General features: G+C 37.0%; 2 protein-coding genes across 2 annotated transcripts; both read right to left on the reverse strand.

Annotated features, from left to right (window-relative positions):
• Positions 1-3019: 3019 nt before the first annotated feature.
• Positions 3020-4500, reverse strand: LOC132619966 (uncharacterized). Its single transcript, XM_060334722.1, has 5 exons — positions 4210-4500; positions 4000-4104; positions 3737-3906; positions 3401-3638; positions 3020-3220 (listed from the first exon to the last, which is right to left on the reverse strand). Exons 1-5 carry the CDS (start codon positions 4498-4500, stop codon positions 3020-3022), a joined length of 1005 nt encoding a protein of 334 aa, XP_060190705.1.
• Positions 4501-4506: 6 nt separating this feature from the next.
• Positions 4507-5654, reverse strand: LOC132619967 (uncharacterized). The gene is made up of 2 exons (XM_060334723.1): positions 4998-5654; positions 4507-4893 (listed from the first exon to the last, which is right to left on the reverse strand). Exons 1-2 carry the CDS (start codon positions 5652-5654, stop codon positions 4507-4509), a joined length of 1044 nt encoding a protein of 347 aa, XP_060190706.1.
• Between the last annotated feature and the right edge of the window lie 7724 nt (positions 5655-13378).

The following is a 13378-nucleotide window of genomic DNA, read 5'->3' on the forward strand; positions in this document are numbered from 1 at the left end:
AATACATACAATTCATATAAAGAAATGAAAGGAGAAGAGTTAGGCTAGTGGGCCTATGGAAGCCACTAGTTACCATTTTTACCCATGGTTGGGCCTTCTATGCATTTCCAGTCCGAACTCGATAAAATAAAGGTGTTGGGATTTTGGCCCAACAGTGGTTTGAAGAAAGTGCCCGAATGGCCCATCGTATTTTCCATGCAAACAAAGGAGGGGAAAAAGAAAATGCCAGTTAGAGCATCTAGACTTAATAATTCATCTAATTTGAACTAGGGAATATGCATTCAATACATACATATATACATGCATCAGCTGTTGACACCTAATTTTTGTCCTCCAAAAATTTGAAATAACTAGTCAAGCTTCTTGAAACCCAAATGGAGTAAAAGAATTATTCAGAAAATCCAAAATACTTCCTAAAATAACCTTTGGTGATATTTTTCCATTTTCATTGGCAAAATACCGTAATATATATTATGTATATTTTTTTTAATAAATAAAGTCCACTAGGCTTTTGGACTAGGGCTGATTTCATAGATTTTCTCAAAGCAAAACAAGCAAAGTGTCTTTACAAATCTAGCCAAAATGGCTAATAAAATGCAGAAACTAAGCCTAGTGATCATCTTAGGACTAAACTGTCCAAAGATGATACTGAAATATGCTAAAAATAAACTAGTGCTTAGTAATAAGTATCTAATGAAATAGTAACTTGTCCATGCAATTTTGAGTTCCTTTCATGCATCCCAGCACCACCATCTTTCATCCTTGCACCAAAGCTGTGTCCATCTTGCACTGCATATACCATGTATATCAGTGGTATATTTGTGTATATCAGACTCTAAAATCTTGTAGTAGATCATGCATATGTATATGTAGCCTGTAGTACTCATGAAAATCCAAGTTGGTTGAATATCTATGCCATATACAACAAATATATTGCAATATACAATAATGCAGTAGATTTGAAATCTGTAACTTGCAGCAGCTTCAACTCTAAGAACTGTATCATGTAAGCTCAAGTAATCTTCATGTATATTACTGATATCCATCTTGAGTACCAAATTTGCAAGAATAACAATGCAGTGTACAGAAGATACACCACAGTATACAATCAGTACACTGTAGCATCTGTGAAGACTGAACATTACATGATTATTCACAACTGCCAATCTTGAATCTTGTAATTGCAAAAGGTTTCCCAAGTCTGGTCCCTTGGTGCACCTTTACATTTTTTTTTAAACTAAAACCACCACATTGTGATGGGAGATTTTATTAACACCAAAATTTCTGTACAATCTATTGTAAAAAATAACAACAAGAAAAAAGAAAAGGCAAAAGCAAAAAAATAGAAAGAAAAAGATCCTAACTAAGCTAATAGCCAACAATTCATGCATATTGAAAATCTAGTCTTAGTGCCTTGACTTCCTTCCATTTTTCACACTTCTAAGCTCTCACCAGGTGGTATGGAACAAAGTCTACTTGAATCAAATTCAGGCTGCCAGGAAAGTTAACAAATCTCATGAAAGATGAACCTTAGCTTAGAACCATTCAACAAGTGGAAAGTGAGCCACGTTCTTCAATATTGATCTGCCTACTTACTAGTTGAACATCATCTGCATAGGAATGAGTATGAAACCACACTAATACCACCCATACAAATAAATATTCAATCAGAAAGTCTACAGATCACCATGTTTCAGCATGGCAGTGTTAACAGCACAGCAACTGCAAACCAGATTGCAGCTACTTGTGATAATTTGTTATCCTCAACTGTGATGAAACAAATCAAAAGCATATCTGATTCTCAGATTTGGAATCTGAGCCTTATCAACATTGATTAATTTCCTAGCCATTTTTGGAAGATCATAGAAACTATTGAAATGTTGTGTACCTGCAAAATCAAAAGCACAGTTAGCTAAAAAATCTGCAACACCGTTGCCTTTTCTAAACACATGCTCTACCCTCACAGGCTTTCCTCTTATCAGTCTATGAATATCCTTAACAATCATGTTGATACTCCAAGGTATATTCCATGCTCCTTCTATAAATTGCTTCATTGACATTGAATCAGTCTCCATTATCAAAGGGCACAAATCCTTGCCAATGCAGTATTCAATACCAGCTTTCATAGCAAGTGCTTCAGCAATCATATTGTTACCATCCTGTATTTGTTTTTGCCTCAACATAAACCGGCTCAACCTTTTGATTTCTAATACAAAAAGCAATAGAGCTTGGACCAGGATTGCCTCCAGATGCACCATCACTGTTACACTTATACCAACCAGGATCAGGCATGAACCAAGTCACTGTCTTGCTGCTTATTCTTGGCCTCAACTGCTCAAAGTAATCAATAATATCAGGCCACTTATTTGGGATATTCTGCATCTTGGGAAAGATAGTTTTGCACAATAGATATATGTTCAAGTTGATGTCATGTAACACCTTGAACAAAGAACTAGAACCTCCATGTAACACAATATTTCTCCACTTCCAAATCTGCCACACAATAATAGAAGGGACTACTTTGTATACTGATTTCAGCTTATAGTGACATGAAGCATTCCACCACATCCTTATAACTTGCTTGACCTGAAAACAGTTCATATTAAAACCAACTACAGAATTAAACTCCTTCCATACAGAAACTTCTAGCTCTCCATTTAAGAACAGGTGATCAATAGTTTCTTAATGATGAATTCTAACAACAACAACAACACCTTGATACCACATTTATTCCTATACTTGCAAGCACTTCATCTACAGGAATCTTGAATTTCCACAATCTCCACAGAAAAAAAGAGATCTTGAAAGGCAAACCCTTAATCCACAAATTCTTGTAATCATGAGATTGTTGAGCTCTTTGCCTTAATAGTTCCCATGCACTAGATACATAAAATAAGCCAGTATTAGTCATCATCCACCAAGCCTTGTCCCATTCTTGTGACACTTCTTTAAAGTCTAGTTCAGTAGTGATATGAGATACAATATCAGCAGGAAACAATTGTTGTAGTTTCATCAGATTCTAGCCTCCATCTAGCATTAGCTCTTTAACATCCTCCACTGATTCATCAATCTCATTAAGAACATAATAAAGAGCACCAATCTTGGTCCAATTATCATACCACACATTTGCAGTACCACTCCTGATTTCCCACCAAATTTCCTGCTCAATATTGTCTCTTGCATCAAGCATCATTTTCCAATTCTGAGAACCACCCTTCCACTGTACATATTAAGGATATTGTTTCTTGCAGTACTTGATCTACATAAAATTGGACCAAAGTGTATTTGAAGTCCTGAACCTCCACCATAGCTTGGCTGCCAAAGCTTTTGAGACATCGAAGATCGATCTAAATCCCAATCCTCCTTCATGCTTAGGATAACACATTTTTAACTATGCTACCCAATTCCTGTATCTCCCATCTTCCTTGTTACTCCAAAATAGTTTATTGAAAATTTTATGCAACTCTTTGATCACACGTATAGGAGGTTTCAAAGCAGACAACAGGTGAATTAGTATGCTCTGAAGCACACTAGAAATCAACACTGCTTTTCCACCTGGTGATAATAATTTCCCTTTCCATGCATTCAGCTTGTCCCTCACTTTTTTAAGCAACTCTGAGTAGTTAGCCTTCATTTTCCTGGCATGTGTAATTGGGCAGCCAAGATATACAAAAAGAAAATCTCCTTTAGTAAAACCAGTGATACTTTCCACCTCTTGTACTACAGTGTGTGCCACCTTATAGAACATGTAGAAAGAATCTTATTCTTATTAATCAACTGGCCAGAAACGCTTTCGTAATTCTGCAAAGTCTCCATAATTTGTTTCAAAGAATAACCATCCGCAGATGAAAAGATGATAGTATCATCTTGCTTGGCCCCTCTAGAAGAACAGAAAAACCCATAAGCCTGACCATTGATAAGTACAGAATACCAGTTATTAGCAACCAACCTCCAAATCATATTAATATAGACTTTTGCAAAGCCCATCCTTCTTAGCACCTTGGTTAAAAATAACCATAAAACTCTATTATAAGCCTTGGTCATATTAAGTTTGATTACAACATTAGCTGGTTTTCCCCTCAACCTGATATCTGAAACAATCTCCTGTGTCAACAACACATTCTCTATGATATTTCTACCATTTACAAATCCAGACTAGTGTGGAGAAATAAGCTTTAGAAGTACGGTCTCCAATTTAGCATGAATTACCCTGGAAAGGATTTTGTTAATGTAGTTACTAAGACTAATAGGCCTCATGTCTAAAAATGTCTCCACCTCATTCTTCTTTGGTAACAAGACTAGATTAGTGTGTGTGATTGCCTTTGGAAGTGTATGGCCATCCCAAAAGGCTTTCACAACACTGTACTCATCAGCACTAACAATCTCCCAATAAGAATGATAGAAAACACCATTTAAACCATCTGGACCACTAGCACTATCACCTGATAACTCAAAAATTGCCTTCTTCACCTCCTCCAAAGTAGGGACTGCACAAAGCATTTCACTTTATTTCTGAGAGACCAGTAATGGAATATGATTAAACAAAGGTGAGTCAGACTGATCAGCTTCCTGCGTGAACTGTTTCTGATAAAAGGAAACAACTTCTGTAGCAATATCATCCACATTTGTTAACCATGATCCATCTGCATTCTTAATCTTCTTTAGAAAAGTTCTCTTCCTTCTTCCCTTGACCAGACTATGGAAAAATCTGGTGTTTCTATCCCCTTCTACAAAATGATCAAAACCAGCTATTTGTCTCCAAAATTCCTCCTCATAATGCAAGTAACTCTTCAACTTATCCTGAGCTCTTTGCAATATCATTCTATTACCGTATGATGGCATTTCTTCAAAGAGCTGCTCTTTCACCTTGACAATATCCTCTCTTATACTAAGCTGTTGAAATATATCACAAAAGGACTGTTTACTCTAAGTCGATAAAGCTTTTTTTACTTGCTAAGAAATAAAAACATTTTGTGAATCCTCTGATATCTCACAACCTTTTTATAATCCTCATGTTCAGTCCAAAACTTAAGAAACTTGAATGGCCTAACAAAATGCTGAGTTTGATCATTGCAAGAAAGAAGCATAGGTGCATGATCTGAGCCAGTTCTGGACAAATGCTCCACCTCAAGATGGTCAAACCAATTCTGCAAGTGATCATTAGATAACATCCTATCCAACCTTTTGAAAATGCATTCCCTATCTGCTCTCCCATTCCACCAGGTAAAAGGACTGCCTTTAAAGCTTATCTCAGTAAGATCACAAGAATTGATGTAGAAAGCAAAATCTTCATACTCTTGTGGAAGAATAGGCAATCCACCAATTTTCTCTTCCTCATTCAAAATGACATTAAAATCACCCCCAATGAGCCAAGGATCTGTCATACCATCAGCTAAACAATATAAACTATCCCAAAGAGCCAGTCTTTGCATAGCATCACATTTAGCATAAACTAAAGATGTCACCATGTGCTTGTCAAACTGCTGAAAATAAAGCTTTACAGTGATTTGTTGAGCAGTGTCCTGTAAAATCTCCACATCCACATTATCATTTACAAAAAAATAGATTTTTCCATTACAGTTACTTTTTGCATAAGGCATTCCAATTATCCTTATGTACTGCTGAATTTTGCTAACATGTTGAAAAGGCTCCATCAGTGCAATAAAAAAAAACTTATGATGTCTATGTAGCTTTTGCACTCTATGGAAAGCCTTTTGAGTATTAATAGATCTGATGTTCCAAAATAATGTTGTAAGAATCATTTGGAACTGAGTTTATGAGCTGCCCTTTTTGGTACTACCTGTTACACCCCGTACTTTCGGAGCACGATCATGACATGTACATCACCATAGTAATGGAGTGTCGAAGACGTCGCCTAACGTTTGGGGAGGTACAAGCCATGGGAAAGATGTAACAACAAAGAAAAACGGACGAATTACGATCTCGTAAGTCATAATCGGGAAAGACTATTTTGAAACACGAGAACATAGCCATTAATAGTATAATGAATGATAAATATCATATATGGAGAGTTTTGGAGTATTTCGAGATCAAAAATAATAATAATAATAATAAGTTCGACGAAAATTTGAGAAATGCTCGGCGAATGTTTTTTATCAACTTTGGAGGTGCATATCTCATAGTATATATGGGGTTTTAAGGTGAAACAAAAGCCTAAAATGTAGTTCGTCGAGTCTAGTTTTTAATGAAATAACCCGTTCGTCGATAGGATATCGGAGTAGAGAATTATGGACGTTACAAACTGAACTGTCGACGCAGAAACAGGACGCTACAGTACTGCTACAGTACTGTAGCTACGGTACTGTAGCTACGGTGACGCCGCCCCAAATGAATATAAAAGGGGCTCAAAACCTCATTTTTCAGCACAAAAAAACTCCCAAACATTCCAGAAAAATCAGCAACCAAAAAGAAAGCATATCTACCTCAAGATTGAGGATTTTGAGCAAATATTCAAACTACGAAATACTAATCGGAGTCAGGACAACGCGTAGACGCGATGATGATTAAATTTGTGTGTCGGAGTAGTTTGGGAATAAGCAAAGGATGAAGATTTTGCTACTTTCATAAAAATAAGGTATGAATCATTAAATTTCTCTCTTTATCAACTTTAATTAAGGAATATTTGCAAGAATAGAATTCTAGTTGTAGTGTTGATGTTGTTGAATTATGGATTGAGGATTGAAGAGAATTTTGGGTAAAGATACATATATTTATGTTATATGATGTGGAGGGTGTTGTTATTGATACTATTGGTATTAATTTCAGCTTCTTTACGGAAATAAAATTATTAAAACGTCGTATTACAAGTTGGTTGGTTGAGTAATTTGGACAGTGTGTGAATTGTTGTTGTTGATTATGAATTTGTAAGAAGAAAATATGTTGTGATGGTTTTGTTGCATATGTGGGAATTTTGGGTGGAATATGGAATTAATGGATTGTTGAAGTGTTCTTGACTATTGTTGAATGGTTTTGGATTAGTATTTGAATATGTGAACAAATATGAATTGAATATAAAGGAAATGTTATTGAATTATGTAAAGGAGCTACTAATGTTGGAATGTATTTTGAATTAATTGTTGAAGTTGGAAGGCATGATTATTAGTATTATTGTTGATAATATGGCCGAGTTCCATTCTCGGATTTGTTGTTGGGGAATTGGCCGAGTTAAAATCTCGGGGATGTTGTATGTATAGGGGAGATGCTGCCCAAATTTTCGTAGAAAAGTATTAGTTAAGATTGAATTCCTAAAGCTTTATAATTAATATTTGGTAAATGTGACCAAATGTAGATTTTGAAGGAAACGGGATTTGAGTTTGGACGAGCGTAAAAGGCACATAAGGTATGTAAGGCCCTACCTTTCCTTTCTTTGGCATGTCCTAGTTATGATAGGTTATGATACAAGCCTCGGGGGTATCTCTATTCCATAAAATCCGAGCCTAGTTTTGCCCCTTTTTCATTCAATGTAATTGAATTATGTTTTGTTGGAAAAATGTTTGAACATCTTTTACTCCTAAAAGAATCTTACATGATTAAACTTTCATAACTTTCATAACTTTCACAAGAAAAATCGGAATGCCTCGAAACTTTTTGCAAACGACTCCATAGAGCCTAAGGTTCGTAATTTATGTACTCCACCTTGGTTTGACACGAGGTGGGCCCACTGTTCCCGAACTCTGTCCATATTGTTCTATGAAACCTATTTTCGAGTGATATTTTTAAGAAAAATTTTGACTATTGTTTCGACTACTAAACAATGGTTATTTAACTATTCCATTGAGCCTATAATACATTTTGACACGTACAAAGGATTCCAGAAGTTCTGTTTTGATAAAATCCTCCGTGACCTTTAAAAGGTATGTGCTATGTCTATCGTCCGGACCCTTTTTCATGATCTGTCGTTTGATTGTTCTATCGGGTCTCTGTAAATGTTTTACATTTTATATTGCATTTAGTTTCTCACTACTCCGTTCGTGGATGCCTCAATGTTTCCCACACTGAGCCCGGGCCAGGATATGTTATCACGCGTATTCCACTACATTGTTCGCCGTGCCTCGATGTGAGGGGGCAGGTATATATGTACATGGGTTGTGGAGTATGCTGTGCCATGTACACACTCTGATATGATATGATATGATATGATATGATATGATATGGCCATCTGATATGTTATGATATGTGCACATGCTGATACGATATAATATGTTACGGAGCTATTCCCTACTCTGGAGTATGATGTGTTGTGGCGCCAGTGTCGGGGGCGACCACGTTCTGTTCACCGAGTCCCATAATGGGGCCGGATATGGCATATTTTCTGTTATGCATCGCCCATGTTTATGAGTAAGCATTTTGATACTCCGGTTGTTGCATTTATATTCTGTATCCTTTGTTCAGACTACATTTCTGTTTATTGTACCTTATGCCTTACATACTCAGTACATATTTCGTACTGACCCCCCTGTTCTTCGGGGGCTGCGTTTCATGCCGCGCAGGTACACCCAGAGGAGTACAGGCTATTATAGAAGATATTCCAGCGGCGTTGGCAAGCTCCATTTGCTCCTGGAGTGCTGCCGAGTCAAAGTGTGTATGCTATGTGTTCTGGTTATCTGTTAGAGACTTTGCAGACAGAGTCGTGGGTTCTGACTGTCAGTTTTGTGAGCGGCTCCATCAGCCGATATGTCATTCTGTATTTTGAAATAAATTCCATGTGATTACAGATTCTGTCAATTGTAAACGACAAAAGAGTATTTCCAAAAACATTTGCTGTATGTGTCAATTTTTGTCTGATTAAGAGTCTGATAGATTATGTTTGTAATAAGAGTCAGTGGGTTCGCTCGGCTCCGAATGTGGGGTCGGGTGCCCATCACACCCTAGTAAGATTAGGGTGTGACACTACCCTTGTTGGAAGGGCATGTGTTTTCTTTTGCTGCTTTTTGACCCTTTGACATGAGATTTTGGAGATAGACCAGCTTCTTTACACACTTCTTCTAACACCATATCCACCACTTCAGTATCAGTATTATCTTTTGGATCAGGCCTGGCAGAAATTGTGTCTTCCTTCACATCTGAATTAGGCAAGTTATGAGAAACCAAATCATTAAGGTCCTTCATAGGAGAAGCCTTTTTATATATTGCTAGCTGCTGATCTTGTGATTCATTGATAGCGCCTAAGTCACCCAAAACTTCAAGATCTTCTGCTGGACTTCCACTCTTAGAGGATAACAACCCATGATGGCAACCTCCTTACACTCTTCATGCATGACCAACTGATTATAATCATCACTATTTGGAACCACATCTTCATTACTTTGCACTAAACCAATTGCTCTATCATCAGTAGGTAGAGGATATTCATCAATATTTTCCTAAGTACTTGAATCACTCAAATCAAGTTGAGTTACACCATCAGTATCCCCCATTTGATCTGATTCTATGGTAGCCAAACACTTCATTTCTTCAACTTGTTTCTCCTCTGTAACCTCCATAGAACCAGACCCTTTATCATCATTGATGTTGTGCAGTTTTTTTTAGATTCATCAGATAAAAATTTATTATGCAATCCATCTCCCTCAGAAGATTCATCCAGTTGTTGTGACTTAACAGGTTCCACTTCTTCACTAATTTCCATATTACCAGTCGCATCTTTCACCACTTGACTGTCCTCCAATATGCTATCACCTTTTGGATTTTCTTCTTGTTCATCTTCTCCTTGTAGGACATCAAATTTGTTATGGACAACCACAATAGAGTCTGGTTCCATATGTTTAGCCATCTGATTATGCACAGTTGCAATTTCATTTTGATTAGTACCCACCACCATCTCATTATCCTTCACCACATTCCGGTTCCCTGGACCACCAAGCACTCTACCACTGGAAAAAATCCTAGCATTAAACTTACTTCTATGATCATAAAAATTAGCATGCTTCTTCTGAGCCTGGTCAACTAATGGAACTGTACTGGTGTCCATCACAACTCCCTTCCCTTGCCATCATTAACATCTATAACCAAGGCCTCCTTACCACCAACACTACTAAAAGCCATAATATCCTTCCCCTTACCACTATCAGGGACCTTCACAACATGATCTTCATCATAATATGCCAGTTCAGGGTGTAACTTCCAACATTCTTGTTCATTATGCCCTTGTACACGACATCCTCTAAAATACTTAGGCAAATAATCATAGTGAATTTTGATCTTATCCACTCTAATCTCCTTAGTCACGTCATCTTCAATCTCCATATTAACAAACTTAGGAAGATCAGACAAAAGATTAACCAACACTTTAACTCTAGCACAACTGGGTCTAGTACGATTAGCAGTAGCAAAATCTAATTGTAAAGGTGTTCCCACAGCCGTAGCAAGGGACAATATAGATTCTCTAACAAAAAAGGTTGGCATTAGGTTAGGAAAAGAGATCCAAGCAATCACCTTTGATGTTTCTTCATCAATCTTAAACTTAGAATCATATATTAAAGGCCTCATATGATAAGAATATCCAACTTTTGATTGCAAGTAATAAGATCCCTTAGAAAAAGCTTTACAAAGTCCTCCATTTGTGATAATCGAATCAACACACCTCTAGATCGAAATAAACCAATAAGACACTTCCCTTTAATCCCACACTGTTGAGGAAGAATAGTTCTCAACTCTTCCAGATCTGGCCATCTATGCGCAAACTTCCCAATCACTGCATGCTTTAGATTTTCCATGACTTCCATTTCCTCAACTTCTTTCTATGTCCAACGAAGCACAAGGATGCCATTAGCAAAATAAACTTGCTTTACTTCTATATTGGACGTAGAAGTACGGTTTTGCATGGGCTCCATTATTGTAGGTTTGAAAAAATCATTAAACTTTGGTTTGGAAGATTCTAGAGGGTTGTTGTTTGGTTTTGTAGATGAAAAAGGAGTAGAAGAAGACTGGTCAATCACCAGAGGTGATTGACCAGTGGCTGGAGCGGCCATAGATGTTGTTGTGGAGTCGACCTAGACTAAGGTTTGCATGGAGTTAGGGTTTCGGCTAGAGAGCATCTTTTTTTTTTCTTTAAGTATAGATTATGCCGATTTTACCGATTTGAAAATCAAGTTGCATAAAAAACAAGTATTTTAATTAAGTACATATTTTAAATTAAAGTAATTACTATAATTAATCCATTATTGGAAAAATAAGTATTTTACTTTATTGCGTCAAGAAGCTTGATTAATTAATTGAATAATTAATTCGTCTCAAATTGTTTAATTAGACAAGTTTTGGTTATGATTGACATGAAAAGGTTATAAGTTAATTTCAATTGTTAGCCATTTTTTTTAGCTCCATGTTAAGCCCAATTCATCCGATCCTCCCAGCCCAATAACTATAATATAACCCGGCCCACTTAAGTTAAATAACCCCCAAACACCTTTTGTTCTTCATTTTCACAAAAATCAAACACGCAGCAAACCAAACGAAACCTAGTCGGATACTACTCCTGCTCAATCTCAGCAAATTACAGCTATCATCGACCTTTTTTAGCAAGATTCTTTTGCCCTTTTGCGACAGCCTTTGCTTCACCCATTTAGGCAAGGAAATTATTATTCTTTGTAAACTTCTTCAATTCAAATGGTAACCCACTTTTTTCAGTTTTTCTTTTTCAATTTTGCTTTACTTCTCATGTAAGATTCAGATTTCAAACGAAACTAAACAAATTTCAAGTTTCAAATCCATCCCACATCGAATTTGAACATCTCAAACCCTAGAATTGGCACTCTATAAATAGAACCCCCAGTTCTCATTCACAACAAGGTTTTCACACCCCAAGTTCCAGAATATTTGATTACTTGGTTCAAAAACAAGAAATTTCTCTTGTAAGTCGAGTTCTTGGATTATCGGAACAAGTTCAAAGTTTTGTCGAGTTCGAGTCGGTTCGTCGTTGGTGAAAGGTTGAAGGTGATCGACTGTAACGACCCATTTCGTCGTTACCTTGACTTTCAGGAAATTCCCGAATTTGACCCCCTTGAAACACCTTCGGTTCATTATGCTCTTAAAAATCGCTAACTTGATCGGACTAGTCGTGCGAATTGTGCGTAAATATCGGAATTGGGCCACTGGGCCCAGATATACCGTTATAGCGATAGACTGCCTCTCCAGCGATTGCGCAGCAGTGACAATGTGCTCCTCCGAAGTAAAGATGCATACAAGTTAAAGGACCGCCCCAGCGGTCCTTCAACCGCTGAAGCGGTGTCGCTGTAGCGACGGATAGACCACCAGAGCGGTTGACAGGCAGTTATATCCCTATTTAAAGCCCATTTATTGACTTGACCTAATATTCTTTTTCCCCAAATCTGCAGCCGCCACTAAGAGAAAATTCCAGCCTTAGAGACTTAAATGTTGGGAAGGTAAATCCCTTAAATCCCTCATTTCATCTTCCTTTAATTCCCTTTTCCTTCTTGCACCATTTATGATTGCTGTAAACATTAAATGAGGATTCTTTCTTTTAATCTAGATTAAGGGGTAAATGTGGTAATTATTGACCTAGAATAATTAGTAACTCTAGGATGGCCTTCTTAATTCAATAATTAGTTTAATAACTAGTTCTAAGCCTAAATCCTTTCTATTTGTCATTGGGTTAACTTGTTAGTTGCTAATAATGTCTTATGTGAATTAGTGAGGTAAGTTTGACTTAGGAAAACCTTGTTTTCCATAAAAGAGGTGAAATAGCAATAATCAAGAATCTAGAATAATTATTTTAGAAATGACGATTTTACCCCTATGACCCCGATTTCCTAAATTGTTGCTTACTCGAATGTATCCATCGTTCTTAGACCTCTCGGATCTGCAATTTCGCTATGAAGATGGAAGATGGAAGATGGAATCCAAGTGGATGTTCGTGCACCTGTTTGGCCTTGAGGTAGGTTACAGCTTCCTTCTCTTGGTAGACTCCGGTTAGCCTTTCATATACGAGTGTTACAAGAAACAGAGAATCCAAGTGTAGGATCTCGGAGGTTGGGATGGATACTTAGATTGATAGTTTATAAGATGTAGCAGTTATTATGTAATGATAGTATAGTTGTGGGTTTATGATTACCCTATGGTGAGACTTCGATTAGCGAAGCTTATATTTAGACGATATTATTGGAGAATGCATGTAAAACTTCGAGTATGAAGTTGGGTTGGACATTACCTTAGGTTGGTCCTTGTTGTATGATTTGGGGCTAGCCACCCTATTGTGTTGTGACTTATCTTGTTATATTTATTGTTGGCTCGGTGTCACGTGGAGATAGTAGATATTGGTGACTAGTGATATATCTTGATGATGATATTGTAGCACCTTACTTGTTGCTGGTTTGAGACGAGGATTGTGATTCTGTTGTGGCTT

The sequence above is a fragment of the Lycium barbarum genome, chromosome 11 (genome assembly GCF_019175385.1).
Source record: "Lycium barbarum isolate Lr01 chromosome 11, ASM1917538v2, whole genome shotgun sequence".
Lineage (NCBI taxonomy): Eukaryota > Viridiplantae > Streptophyta > Magnoliopsida > Solanales > Solanaceae > Lycium > Lycium barbarum.